At 37.5% G+C, this 13,415-nt stretch overlaps 1 protein-coding gene and 1 long non-coding RNA gene across 2 annotated transcripts in view; one reads left to right on the top strand and one right to left on the bottom strand.

Moving 5' to 3' along the window:
- Window positions 1-13,415, top strand: part of LOC144262753 (uncharacterized) — a 53,637-nt gene that overhangs the window by 6,110 nt on the left and 34,112 nt on the right. The window lies entirely within an intron of this gene.
- The window catches only part of SLC16A10 (solute carrier family 16 member 10), a 152,081-nt gene continuing 142,693 nt past the window's right edge, over window positions 4,028-13,415 (bottom strand). The window contains exon 6 of the mRNA XM_077812948.1: window positions 4,028-12,316. Within this exon, the coding sequence (XP_077669074.1) occupies window positions 12,081-12,316 (236 nt within the window). The 3' untranslated portion in view covers window positions 4,028-12,080. The remainder of the gene's footprint in view (window positions 12,317-13,415) is intronic.

Raw genomic sequence — 13,415 nt, 5'->3', positions numbered from 1 at the left:
TTTACTTGGGCTTGATGACCTCTTCAGATCCCTTCCAGCCCTACATTCTTATGGTTCTTTTTAAACCCCTCCCCAAAAGCTTGCTTCCTACTCTTAAGTGTCTTAATGTGGGTAATTGAGCCTTCTGTAACCAATTAATCCCCTTCCTGCCTTGCATGGAGGCTTGTGTGCCCCATTATACAGCCCTTATCGGTCTATTAAACAGGTGAGTCTCATCATATTTTCACAAACATAGGAGATGTCGTTTTTATCCAAGTTACTCCCTTTATTCCCAGCCAGAGAGCAATAAATGGAAGATGGGTGCCTGGAACAAGCAAGCCTTTGATTTCTGGACTTCTGTCATGTGATGTGTTCTCCCTAGTGCCATCTGGAACTGGGGTACCAGAGAGCCCTTTGACCCACCAGCCTGGGCTCCCTCTCCCTCACCCTCCAAGCTTGCACTTTCACCAGCATTCACACAGGTAGGGTCAGCTGCAGTCACATGCAGGATCTCTAACCACCAGCCTCCCTGCCTAGGACCCCAGAGCAGTACCATCCTGCCCTGGTCAAATCTGGCCAGTATATGGGTTTAATACCCGGTTCACGTCTCCCTCAATGTGAAGAGGACCATGCACACTTGGGTTTGGATTAAAACATAAAATAAGTTTATGAACTACTAAAGGATAGATTTTAAGTGATAGCAAACAGATCAAAGCAGATTACCTAGTAAATAAACAAAAATGCAAACTGAGTTTAACATACTAGACAAGTGGGATATGAATTAGCAAATTTTCACCCTGGGTGATAAACAGGCTGGCAGATTCTTAAGGCACAAGCTGCCTTGGCTCCACAGCTTGGATTTTCCCTGGATTTCATACACAAGCTAGCAATCCCTTAGCCTGAGTCCATCACTTCCCCCCGTTCAGTCTTTATTCCTCAGATATTTCCAAGGGTGGTGTTGTAGGGAGAGTGAGGTCACCCCATAATGTCATTTTCCCCCTTTTATATCTTCTTCCCACTTGGTGGAAAGCTCTTTTGCTGTGAATTGGGTCAAACAGTTCCCTTTGTGTAGTGCTATCTCAGAGGTTTCTATTGTACACAGTTCCTGGGGTAATCCTTCTGCTTGTTTCAGAGGGGTAGCCATGTTAATCTGTATCAGTAAAAACGAGTCCTTGTGGCACCTTAGAGACTAACACATTTATTTGGGCATAAACTTTCATGGGATAGAACCCACTTCATCAGATGCATGGAGTGGAAAATACAGTAAGCAGGTATAAATATACAGCACATGAAAAGATGGGAGTTGCCTTACTAAGTGGGGAGTCAGTTACAATTCCTGATGTCTGATTTGTGTCCATTTATTCTTTTACATAGAGACTGTCCGGTTTGGCCAGTGTACATGGCAGAGGGGCATTGCTGGCGGATGATGGCATATATCACATTGGTAGATGTGCACGTGAATGAGCCCTTGATGTGGTTAGGTCCTATGATGGTGTCCCTTGAATAGATATTGGACAGAGTTGGTAACGGGGTTTGTTACAGGGGTTGGTTCCTGGGTTAGTGTTTCTGTTGTGTGGTGTGTAGTTGCTGATGAGTATTTACTTCAGGTTGGGGGGCTGTCTATAAGTGTGGACTGGCCTGTCTCCCAAGGTTCACCTGCACATCTACCAATGTGATATATGCCATCATGTGTCAGCAGTGCCTGTCTGCCATGTACATTGGCCAAACCGGACAGTCTCTATGCAAAAGAATAAATGGACACAAATCAGACATCAAGAATTGTAACATTCAAAAACCAGTAGGAGAGCACTTCAATCTGCCTGGACACTTAATAACAGACTTAGAAGTTGCCATTCTTCAACAAAAAACTGCAAAAACAGACTCCAATGAGAAACTGCAGAACTGGAATTAATTTGCAAACTTGACACCATCAAATTAGACCTGAATAAAGACTTCGAGTGGCTGGGTCACTACAAAAAGTAATTTTCCTTCTGTTGATATTCACCCCTTCTTGTCAACTGTTGGGAATGGGCCACATCTGCCCTCATTGAATTGGCCTCGTTAGCACTGACCCCCCACTTGGTAGGCAACTCCCATCTTTTCATGTGCTGTATATTTATACCTGCTTACTGTATTTTCCACTCCATGCATCTGATGAAGTAGGTTCTATCCCAGGAAAGCTTATGCCCAAATAAATTTGTTAGTCTCTAAGGTGCCACAAGGACTCCTCAATAAGCCATTAACATTGTTTGGCCTTTTTACTGTTGTACCTAAAATGCTGATTGTTGGTGTTTTCAACCTCACAACATGTTTCAGTAACACATATAAGCCAAACTTCACATATGATGATAGCACATCAAATCCAACAAAATGTTAATGTCTAGCAGATCAAGACTTCTAGAATATACCTCACAAGGCATACATTACACAAAACATATCCTCATTACATGACAGTGGTGAATATTGGGGTGCCACGGTGTCTCATATCCCATGCCAAAGGTATAGGTATTCTAATTAGAACACATTTTACCTTTCTAGGTTACCTATCAGCATATCTGACCACTGGTAACATGGTATTTATAATTAGCATATTTTAGTCTATTTGTTCTTTAATGTTTAAGAATCCTATTCTGGCAGGGTTTGTGCCATTCTCCTTTCTCAGTTATATATTCTAAAGGGAACTAAAGGAAAAAATAAAAATAAAGGTTGAAGAATACTTTTTCATATCTACAGTGATTAGGGGACATTCTCCAACATAAGAATTACTTAATTCCTTTATTAAATGACATCCATTGTATCTTCCGTAATATTATTCACACACTTTATTTCCCATTTGTTTACATAATTTCATAAATATTCCCAGTTACTGTTTCTGATCATGCTACAATTTATATATACATTGGACTAGTACAGTCAGAGGCAAATCTTCATCCTATTGAAGACAATGGCAAAACTCCCATTCAATTCAATGGATGCAGGATTGGGTCAAGGAGTCCCAAGATCATAGAAAATGTTCTGCTTATCTGCTGGCAATATGCTGACTATAAAGTGAGGAAAAGATATCAGTTCAGACAAGCAGTTATTAGATTGCATAAAGGTTACAGCATAGTCATGCTATTCCTATTCACATTCAGAGTCAGGAGGAAAAGTATGGACTGCTTTGGGTGGGGAATGTGTGCCATATGGCATGGTTAACAAACTTTTTTTTATTAAACGTGACCTAGAAAGAAAAATAAAATTAGGTGTGCACTTGTTTGTTTCTCTATATTGTGTAAAAGTCAGACAGGTTTTTCTTGTTGATTATTTGTTGTTTTGTTTTTACATTTAAAATCCACATCCATTCTAAGATGGAAAACTTGTGGAAACTGGAGAACTAGGGAAATAAGACAAGTCAGCAGAGTGTAAGCTAAGAGAGAAGGAAAGTTTTAGTCAGATTGTTTGAACTTTGTGGCCCAGATCCACAAAAGATATTTAGGTGCCCAAACTCCAGACTTGGGCACGTAGGTCCCAGTTTTGGCTCCGTTGTGACCCACAAAACTCTTGCTGAACCAGGTAGGTGCCAAAACTCAGTGCCTATGTTTTCTGGTTAAAAGTTCCCTTAGTGTCTGTGTTTCTGCCTCTGAGCATTTTAGGCATCCAGACACCTATCTCCCACTTAAACCCCAGAGTGATTCACAAATAGGGGGAAGATAGGCATTCAGATGCCTAACTTGCAGGCAGGGCCTGATCTGGCAAGTGTGCTCAGAGGCCACCTACCAGGGGGAGAGAAAGAGGGTATGACTCCATATTCCAGTGATCAGAGCACCCATCCTCACCCCCAGCAGTTTTGACTTTGATTCTGAATTTATGAAATGATGAGCCAATGACATTCTTTGGCTCAGTGTTGTACTCAGGATATGCTACCCTCCCTCTGTAAGGCTATAGTTCAGTATGCTGTGTTCAGTTTTAAATTACCACTTTATGCTTCTTGTGTAGAGTATTATTTGTCTATTTGAATTTCATTTTCTGAGGAATTTTAAATATAGACATATATAACCACACAAGTGTATGAAGTTTGCATTAAAAATTTTATTGCAATTTTTTTTTGGGGGGGGTGGGGGGGGAGGAGAGGTTTCACATTTTTTCCATTGTAGGAGTCTGTCAACCTAAAATGGTTAAAACAGTTCATTTTGCTGAAGTGATTTATTTCTCCTACATTCAACTACGTATTACAAAATGGATAACGTAAGAATCATGGCCTTAAAAACTTAATAAAATGCACTAAAATGTAAAGAGGAAAATTCTAAAATACCAAGTAAGATCAAGAGCAGTGATATCACTCGGCACAGAAATCTACATTTGAATATTTATGGCAGTACCTTCATATTCTGCAGAAAGAAAAGCAGAGCCAGAGTTTGGGTGTACAGCACGCTCTGAATGTACACGTGCTCTCTCAAAACAAACGTTTTCCTTTCTAATTTTTGAGGATAGAAAAGAAATAAAGGAATAATTCAGCTCTCAGATAAAGTAATATCAAAATGTTCATGTCTCTGACAGCCACTATGACTTCAGTGTTATACCATTTATGCTGAAAATAAAACCAAAGCCATTGTCCTATTCAGTAATATTGTCAATTTGTTTTATATCAGATGTACCCTTTTGGATACATAATAAAGGAATATGAAAATACATTTTTACATATACTGGAGATGTACACCTGACAGTTCATATTATACAGATGTTTAAACAAGACAAAATTTTATCTCAACACTGACAATTGCATTTAAAAATGGAACTATCTTCAAATTAAGGTTGTTTGATTTCTAAAGGGTCCATTCATCCTTCCAGGTACACACAAATTTCACTCATAAATAATGAGGTGCGCCCATATGCATGGAGGGAAGAAAAGATTAACAGTTTATCAAAAGATTTTGAACTTACCTCCATGGTCTTATACATGCAGTTAGCATATGTGAATATACTTATGCGGTTTTAACATTACGTACTTTAATTGGTTAAAAGTCATAAGATATTAAATGATTTAATGATGGAGTCTGAGAGCTAGATTTTCAAAAGATTCATCTAATTGTTGTTAAAAATAATGTACAATACAAATTAGATTTTATTAGAACCCTATGTATTAACCTTCTTGTTAATCAGCTTGCATGATAAATTCAACTATAAAAATTACTTACTGAAAGAAATACCAGGGAAATGATACAAGAAGTAGGTTGTATGGGTTTCTTGCATTTGGGGAACTTTTATTTATTTTCATTTTATCTTCTTTGAACTTTTAAAAAATAAGTGTTTTATGTAGTTTTGCATGAAATTGGTTATCATGAAAATGAGGGACCTGAGTGCTGGCTTTGAGCCAGACCTAGTGTGGTTACACACTGTACAAGCTTTACCACACAGCTCTGTCAAGACAACTCATGTCTGTCCTGCTGTTCAAAAGGGTATACAACAATCTTTTGGATCGGTCCCTTTTGAAACTTCTTTTAGCACACTACATCACTATTTATGATGTAGTCCATAATTGATAATATACATAGAAACTGTAATTTTCAATGGTTTTCCAATTTTACAACTGTCTAGTAGTACAATATTTTTATATTGTAGAAATAAGAATGAAATTTAAGTTTAGCAATTCTCATCAAGCAATGTCATATATAACTACTGAAAGCATTACTTCCCACAGCAATATTGAAAAATAGATTTAAAAATTTTTATAAATATACAGGAGTTGAAATTGCATAAGCTATTTAAATAAGATATCTTTCATATTTTACAGATCTTTGGCTGAATACAAAGTTAAATAAATTTCCACATTGTTTCTTTATATAACTGGTTTATAATGTCAAAATATTGGACAGGGACTATTCTGGAGTTTACCATAAATCTGTGCATCAGAAGGGATAAGATGAATGTAGAGCATTAAGCCAAAGCATGTGGATGTGCAATGTTTAGTGGCTGGGATTTAGCTTAAAGGATATTTCAATTCAAGTTTTAAAACACAGACATGAGGAGGTCTGGTCAAAGTTTCAGAAAAATGCAGCACAATTTGAATGTAGTTTGCACTATATTGTACCAGAAAGCATCAGCCTTTACCAATGGTTACTTACACCAGAATTATTCAAATTCATGATAAATGCACTACTGAAGAGCCTCAGCACAATTCATGTTCATGATGCTCACACTTCTGGTACTCACAGTCACTGCCAGTCCACAGGCTTGGGGTATGGGACATGAGCATCTGAAATTCTACAATGTGTCAAAAAGAAAAAAGAAAAGGAGTACTAGTGGCACCTTAGAAACTAACCAATTTGTTTGAGCACAAGCTTTCGTGAGCTACAGTGGTTAGTCTCTAAGGTGCCACTAGTACTCCTTTTTTTTTTGCGAATACAGACTAACAGAGCTGCTACTCTGAAACCTGTCAAAAAGAAAAGACTCTCTTTCCCCAGATCCTTCCTGGTGATAATAGAACTACTAATGGAGAAGAGAAATGCTCTTTGGTATCAAAAGGTTTGAGGCTTTCCTCAGAAAAGCAATGAAACAAAACCAAGCATACAGAATAAAATCTACTTAACAGCAAAGTGTTTGGACTCTGCTGCAGACTAGAAATTCTGCAGTACCTTCATTTAAATTAAAAATGGAGATGATGTTAAAATAAATATTATGACTATCATGATCAGTAGATTATTCCCTGCTAATTATTTTGATATTAAAATGTACATTGTCTCTACACTATCGTTTTGCAGTATGCTAGAGATTTTTGTATCCATAATATATAAGCTGCATCTTAGAAACTGAAAGGCAGAAGATGGAGATTTGGCATCTGGGTATGGAATAGTTGGGGCTTTTGGCATCATGTAGTTCAGGATTGTGTATAAGAAAATTAGCTAGATATTTCAGTGACATGGAGGAAATGCTGACACTGAAATGGTAATAGGCTTCAGTCACTGAGATACATGGGGCAGTTCACATTGCTTAGAATTATTGTTTCAGGTCATCTGCAGAGTCAGGAAGACAATAGTACTTTGGTTTACACTCAGTTCACATCTACAGTGTTCTCTTCGTAATCATAAGAAGTAGAAACAATATTTTTAAATAAAAGTTTAGATTATGGACCCTAACTGGGGACAAAGACATGGAATTGTTATATTCACATTACCTTGCTTGTACTGCTACTGAATGCTGAAAAGGGACATTTTTCATCCCATGTGATGGTAGTTCTCATTAGTTCATTTTAATCTTCCACCAACCCTATCACTGTGATTGAGTAGGGGGTAAAGGAAAAGGGTTCCAGTTAATTTGTCTTTCCCAATTGGAAAAAGAGAGGATCTGGCAATGCCAATGACACCTAGTGTTAGCTCTTGATGCATCAATGGTGATAATCCCACTTCACCTGGTACATGTAAGTGGAGAGTGCTGCTTTGATTAATGTCTTACTGCCTGGGAGTTTTAAAAGAAGCCAGTAAAAAATTCAAAAATGTGCCTAGCGATTTAGGAGGCTATGTCCCATTGCACTTTTGAAAATTTTACACTTGGAGATTAGGTTGCTATCAGGCTGGGAAAATAGGAAGATTCCTTCAGTCCAGGTGACAACACTAGCATGACTGCAGAATAGATTTTTCCTTTTATCTTCAAGAGCAGTGTTTGTTAAGGTGAAAATTTATATCCCTAATACTGAGGAAAGGCCTAAATTAATTTCTATGATTTATTAAAAGTTATTCATGAGGAAATATTTTCTCTTTTGTACTGCCAAAACCAGCCAAGATTAAAGTACTGGTTGGGTGATAAACTGTCAAAGTACTGTTTAAGTTTATCAGCAGCTTTAATGTATGCATCAAAATGTGCAGAAATCCTAAAAATGTTAGGGAAGGTTATTCCATCATAATTTGCTAGTTTACAAGAGTGTCTCCCCTAGTCTAATTTTACTTGTCTCTTTTTTACATATAACCTTCCCATCATATAGCTGGTATGTTTTGTAAAACCCTGTTAAATCATAAGAGGGAAAATATTGATAGTGGGTAAAAAAAAAAGTGCCTAAGTGAAAGTCAATGATTTAGGCTCCTAAACCATTCAGGTGATTTTAAAATGTCCCCAGTGGGATTAAAGTGAGTCAGGTTGCACCATGTATTCATTTAAAATTAAATATAAATCCAAGTTAAATGGAGCATATCTAATCAGAATACAATTGTAAATAGGTAAGTAAGCTATACTTTTTTTTCTATACACAAATGCAAACATATGAGACAGGAGTATATCAGATGAAAACATAAGGTGGTCTACAACGATACCCAGGATACTAAATAGGGCCACTTATGAACTACAGTTACACTACTTTATTCTGAGTAATTGAGATTTTGATTACAATTATTTTAGCACCATGAACAACAGGAAACATTCAATCCTTATGTTTCTAATGAATCAGATTTAGAAAGCATGGAGTTAATGCTAGCAATATGAATGTTAACTGGTGTCAAAATAATACACAAAATACAGTGTTTACAAATACAGTCAACCACTTGTCAGTGTCTTCAATATTAGCACGCACAGTAATATAAAATATAGCCAGTCTAAGATTACTATACACAATTCTGAAATTCTTAAAAATGTTTGACACCTTTCATATATAAGAATAAAAGGCATATTGAAAATGTCAGCCAAGTTTACACTAATAAAAACATTATGTGGAATTATAAAGGTGCTATACTTATGTCATTATTAAAAAATAAGGACCTAAATTAAACTTCCTCAACTACTGGGTGTTCAGACAAAAATTTGCTTTTGAAAATGGTTCTTCTACGCTCCATTGCATACATCCTGTGTTTGATTCTGGAACCAAAGCCATAAATCTATTACAGTTAGATTCTTATACCATGCCTATCATTGTAGTATCTGAGTGCCTAATGAGCAAACCGATTTCTATAAGCCAAAGCTACAACATTCAAGTACTGAGTGCATTGGCCGTCTGATATCCAGAATCTCTGTTGGGAATTTCAAAATCTGTATGCCCAGATCATGTGCAACAGTGAATACATGTGAAAGGGAGAAGATTGCTATTGTTTATCTTGCCAGAGATTGGATAAGCTTTCAAAAGAAATTGATTCCATGGCTATCTAAGTAGCTTTTCCCATTTTTTAACTTTCTTTTTAAAATGTGAACACCAGAATTGGATACAGTATTCCCACAATGATCAATCTAATGCTATCCACATAACTAATGCCACCTCCCTATTTTTACTCAATATTCCCATTTATACATTCCAAGACGATTTTAGCTCTTAGTCACCACATTTCACATTCAGTTCATCATAACTCTCAAGTCCTTTCTTTCCAAACGGCTGTAAACTCATCCTGTAATTGTGACACACATTCTTTGTTCCTAGATGTATGACCTTGCGTTTGCTTGTATTAAAACACGTTTTTCAAATGGGCCCACTTTGCAGAGTGATCTGGATCACTCTTTACCATTATTTACCATTACCCCACTTTTGTGTCATCTGCAAAACTTTTGCAGCAATAGTATTATATTTTCTTCCAGATAATTTATAAAGATATTGAATAACATTGGACCAAGTACAGATCCTTGCAGGATCCCATGGCTCCATCTTCTGTTCAATTCTTGACCATTTCAAATAGAATTTGTGCTAGATGGTTATTCTTAGCTTTTTGCAAACAAGTTTTTGAAATTGTCAGCACTGTGATAAATATTAATTTTTCATTTCAAAAGTCAACTGAAATAAATACAGTGGTTTCCACATAGGTTTCTATGCATTATCAGTGTGTATTGTAATGATAATACGCAATATTGAACAACATTACCTGGAAGGAAACATAAGAACAAGAATAACGTGATTGCTAATGTAATTTCTGTAATTAAAGAATCGTGGGAATTTGAACTAGCAACACTACTTACAATGAAAGGAGATTTTCAGAAGTACGTGAGAGATTTAGGAGCGCAAGTCCCATTAAGAGTCTTAAATTTCTTAGGCATTTCTGAAAATCTTTCCCAAGGGGTGGCCAATCTGAGCCAGAATTTACCAATGTACATTGCCAAAGAGCCACAGTAATACGTCAGCAGCCCCCATCAGCTCCCCTGCCCCGCTCCCAGTGCCTCCCACCCACTGGCAGCCCCGAGGATCAACGCCTTCCCCTCTTTCCCCGAGCACCTCCTGATCAGCTGTTCCGTGGCATGCAGGAGGTTGGGGGGTAGGGAGGCAGGAGCAAGGGCACAGCAGGCTCAGGGGAGGGGACAGGAAGGGGTGGATTGGGGGAAGGGCCTGTGGCAGAGCCAGGGGTTTAGCAGCGAGCACCCCCCGCCCTGGCATATTGGAAAGTTGGCGCCTATAGCTCCAACCCCAGAGTCGGTGTCTATACAAGGAGCTGCATATTAACTTCTGAAGAGCTGAATGTGGTTCCGGAGCCACAAGTTGGCTACCCCTGCCAAGGGGTATAAATATCACTTTACCATTTCCCATTTTAATGCCAGATTCTGACAGCCTTGCTCATGTTGAGTAGAAACTGAAATGAATCAATAATATTATGCAGTTGTGAATAAGGGTTATAAAATCTGGCTCTTAATAGTTAGGATACTTACGTAATTACTTTCAATGGAATTTTTTTGTAATATTTTCAACAGATAACACTTAACAGCTTCTTTGCTAAGTCACACCTAACACAGGAAAACTAAAATAGATGGCGATGAGTGTGCCTGGGTAATGAATATCTATTTCAGTGTTACACTGCATTGTGAATGCAAATCCAAACAGAGGCAATATATTTGCAAGTGTAATCATGATAAACTGAAAAGCACTCTGTTTTGTTTAGATTTTTTAAAAGTAACTTTCAGAAGAATAGGTTTTTCAGAAGTATGGGTTTGATAAACTATATACAATAGCAAGGAGAACACAAGTAATAAGAGATATGTTAAGGATAAGTAATCGCGCATGCAAAAATTCTCTACTATTTCTTGAAAAGATGGAGTTGTATCACATGTGCAAAATTTTAAAGGCCTATAATAAAGCTGAATATTCACTTAGTGCAAAATCACTTCCCAATGTGTTTAATGTTGCTTTAATAGCTCTTATGTATAGAGAGCTATTTCCATTTATTGGTATGAACAATTGCTTCTTATTGCACACTTAAAATGTATCCCTTAAAGATGTCTTTTTGTTGTTTTTTGAAGAGTCAAATCCTGAAAAAAAACACAGAAATTCAGAATTTGGCTTTGTCTAACTCATGGTATTGTACCCAAGTATTGCACTTCGTATGGTTTTAAGACTAAGAGCTATTCTGAAGTTTACCTGAAAAAGAACTAGATTCTCTGGAGCACTGGGGGACAAAGGATGATGTAATAATGGTTTAACAGCCTTAATTCTGAATTTATTTGCCTGTGTGAGTTCATACCCTTCACTTTTTGAGTGTTTAATATATGTATTATCACAAACTTATCCTAAAATGTTCTATGTTCAGGCTACCGAGAAATAAACGTAGAAGTGGTCCAGAGTAGGTTTAAGCAAATGGACCAGGTTGGAGTATTAAGAGAAAGTAAAGCTGAGGATCTGTTAAATAATTTAGCTCCCAAAGCAAAATAATTTCAGCAAGGATTAGAGTTTAGAGGATCAAAAAAAGATCACTATTCATTATCATAATAAAGAGTTTCAAAAATTGTTAAAATGGCATAAGAAATTAAAACAAAAGTCAGTCATAAGAGGTACTAGAAATTCCAGGAAAACAACACAAGAATTTACCTCTACTTGATGGACTAAAATTATTGAAGCCATCCTGGAAGGGTCAATGAATCAAACTAAACAGATTTCACACTTCCAGAAGCATGCTGTGATAGATTAGAACAATAATCTCCTTAAACACAGAATCACCAGCAGGTGCACACTGATACTATAAAACCTCAAATGCCATAAAAATATGGATTGAAACTAGACTCAGGGACTCCTAAGAAAGCTACTCAGTGGTACAAAAGATTCTTAGCTCTTAGCAGTTTTCTTCTGCAATCTGAACACACGTTCCATTAAAAATAATATAATATTTTCAACTCAAAGCCAGAATTATTATCTAGCTCCTGTAAAAATGAATTCAGTCCAGTGGAAAGATAAAACATCAAACAACAGATTCAGATTCTTTACTGGGCTTTTCTGATGTGCCTGAGACTGAAGTGCTTTCATTTTCCAGCATTTTCTTAGTTGTTTCTTCATCAACAGCTTTTTCTGTCTCTTTTGGCTTCTTCTTTTCGTGAACCCACGGGATGAAAGATAATATAATTCCTCCAATAATGGGGGGAACTCCAGCCAGGTAAAATGCTACATCATAGGTACCTAGGTAGTCACGCAGTATACCTGGGGAAATAGAGAATTATCACTAATATGTAATGTAGCAGCTGTGGTTTTATTCAAAGTATGCTTATTCATAGATTCAGAGAGTTTAAGGCTAGAAGGAACTATTTATGATCATCTAGTCTGGCCTCCAGCATAACACAGGTTGTATACAATTTCACCTAATGATTTATTTATCTAGTCCAATAATGGGTGGCTGAACTAGGGCATATCTTTTAGAACAAGATCCAGTCTTGATTTGAAGACTCCAAGTGATGAAGAATTTACCCTTGAAAATCTGTTCTAATGAATGAAAATCTTACCCTCACTGTTAAAAACCTTATTTCCATTTTGAACTTGTGATTGAAACTTCTAGCTACTGAATCTTGTTATGTCTTTGATAAATTAAATAAGATATCGTCTCCCTCTGCAGGTAATAATAGTCTTTGATCAAGCTGGCTCTCAAACATTACATTACATATGCTAAAGAGATTGCACTCCTTCATAGTTTCTCTTTGTAAAATGTGCTTTCCAGATGACAAATCATGCTTGTGGCTCTTTTGTGAATCCTCTCCAACTATTCAACATCCTATTAAAGGGTTGACACCAGACCTGGATACATTATTTCAGCAGTGGTATAACCAATGCCACATAAATTTGGGCATGGCTACACTTGCAGATGTAGAGCGCTGGGAGTTAAACCAACCTTCGGAGATCACAGCAGGGAAAACGCTGCCGTGTTTTTACACTGTCAGCTGCAAGCACACTGGCGTGGCCACATTAGCAGCTCTTGCAATGCCACAAAGAGCAGTGCATTGTGGTAGCTATCCCAGTGTGCAAGTGGCTGCACTGTGCTTTTCAAATCGGGGTGGGGGGTGGAGTGTGACAGGGAGTGTGTTTTGGGGGGCTGAGAGTGTGTCAGCATGCTGTCTTGTAAGTTCAGACAGCAGCAGACCCCCCTGCCCCTCACACACACTCACAACAACAGCATTCCATTGTAATGGCTTGCTTTGTCCCGGAGCAGATAAGCATGCCAGCTGTCAGAAACGGAGCTTTGAAAGGGTAGCCGATTTCAAAACAATGAGAAGAGTGGCCACTTGACTTCAAGGGATTAAGGGACATT

Source organism: Eretmochelys imbricata, chromosome 3 (genome assembly GCF_965152235.1).
Source record: "Eretmochelys imbricata isolate rEreImb1 chromosome 3, rEreImb1.hap1, whole genome shotgun sequence".
Lineage (NCBI taxonomy): Eukaryota > Metazoa > Chordata > Testudines > Cheloniidae > Eretmochelys > Eretmochelys imbricata.
The sequence above is the reverse complement of the archived record's forward strand: the minus strand, read 5'-3'. Positions and strand labels throughout refer to the sequence as shown.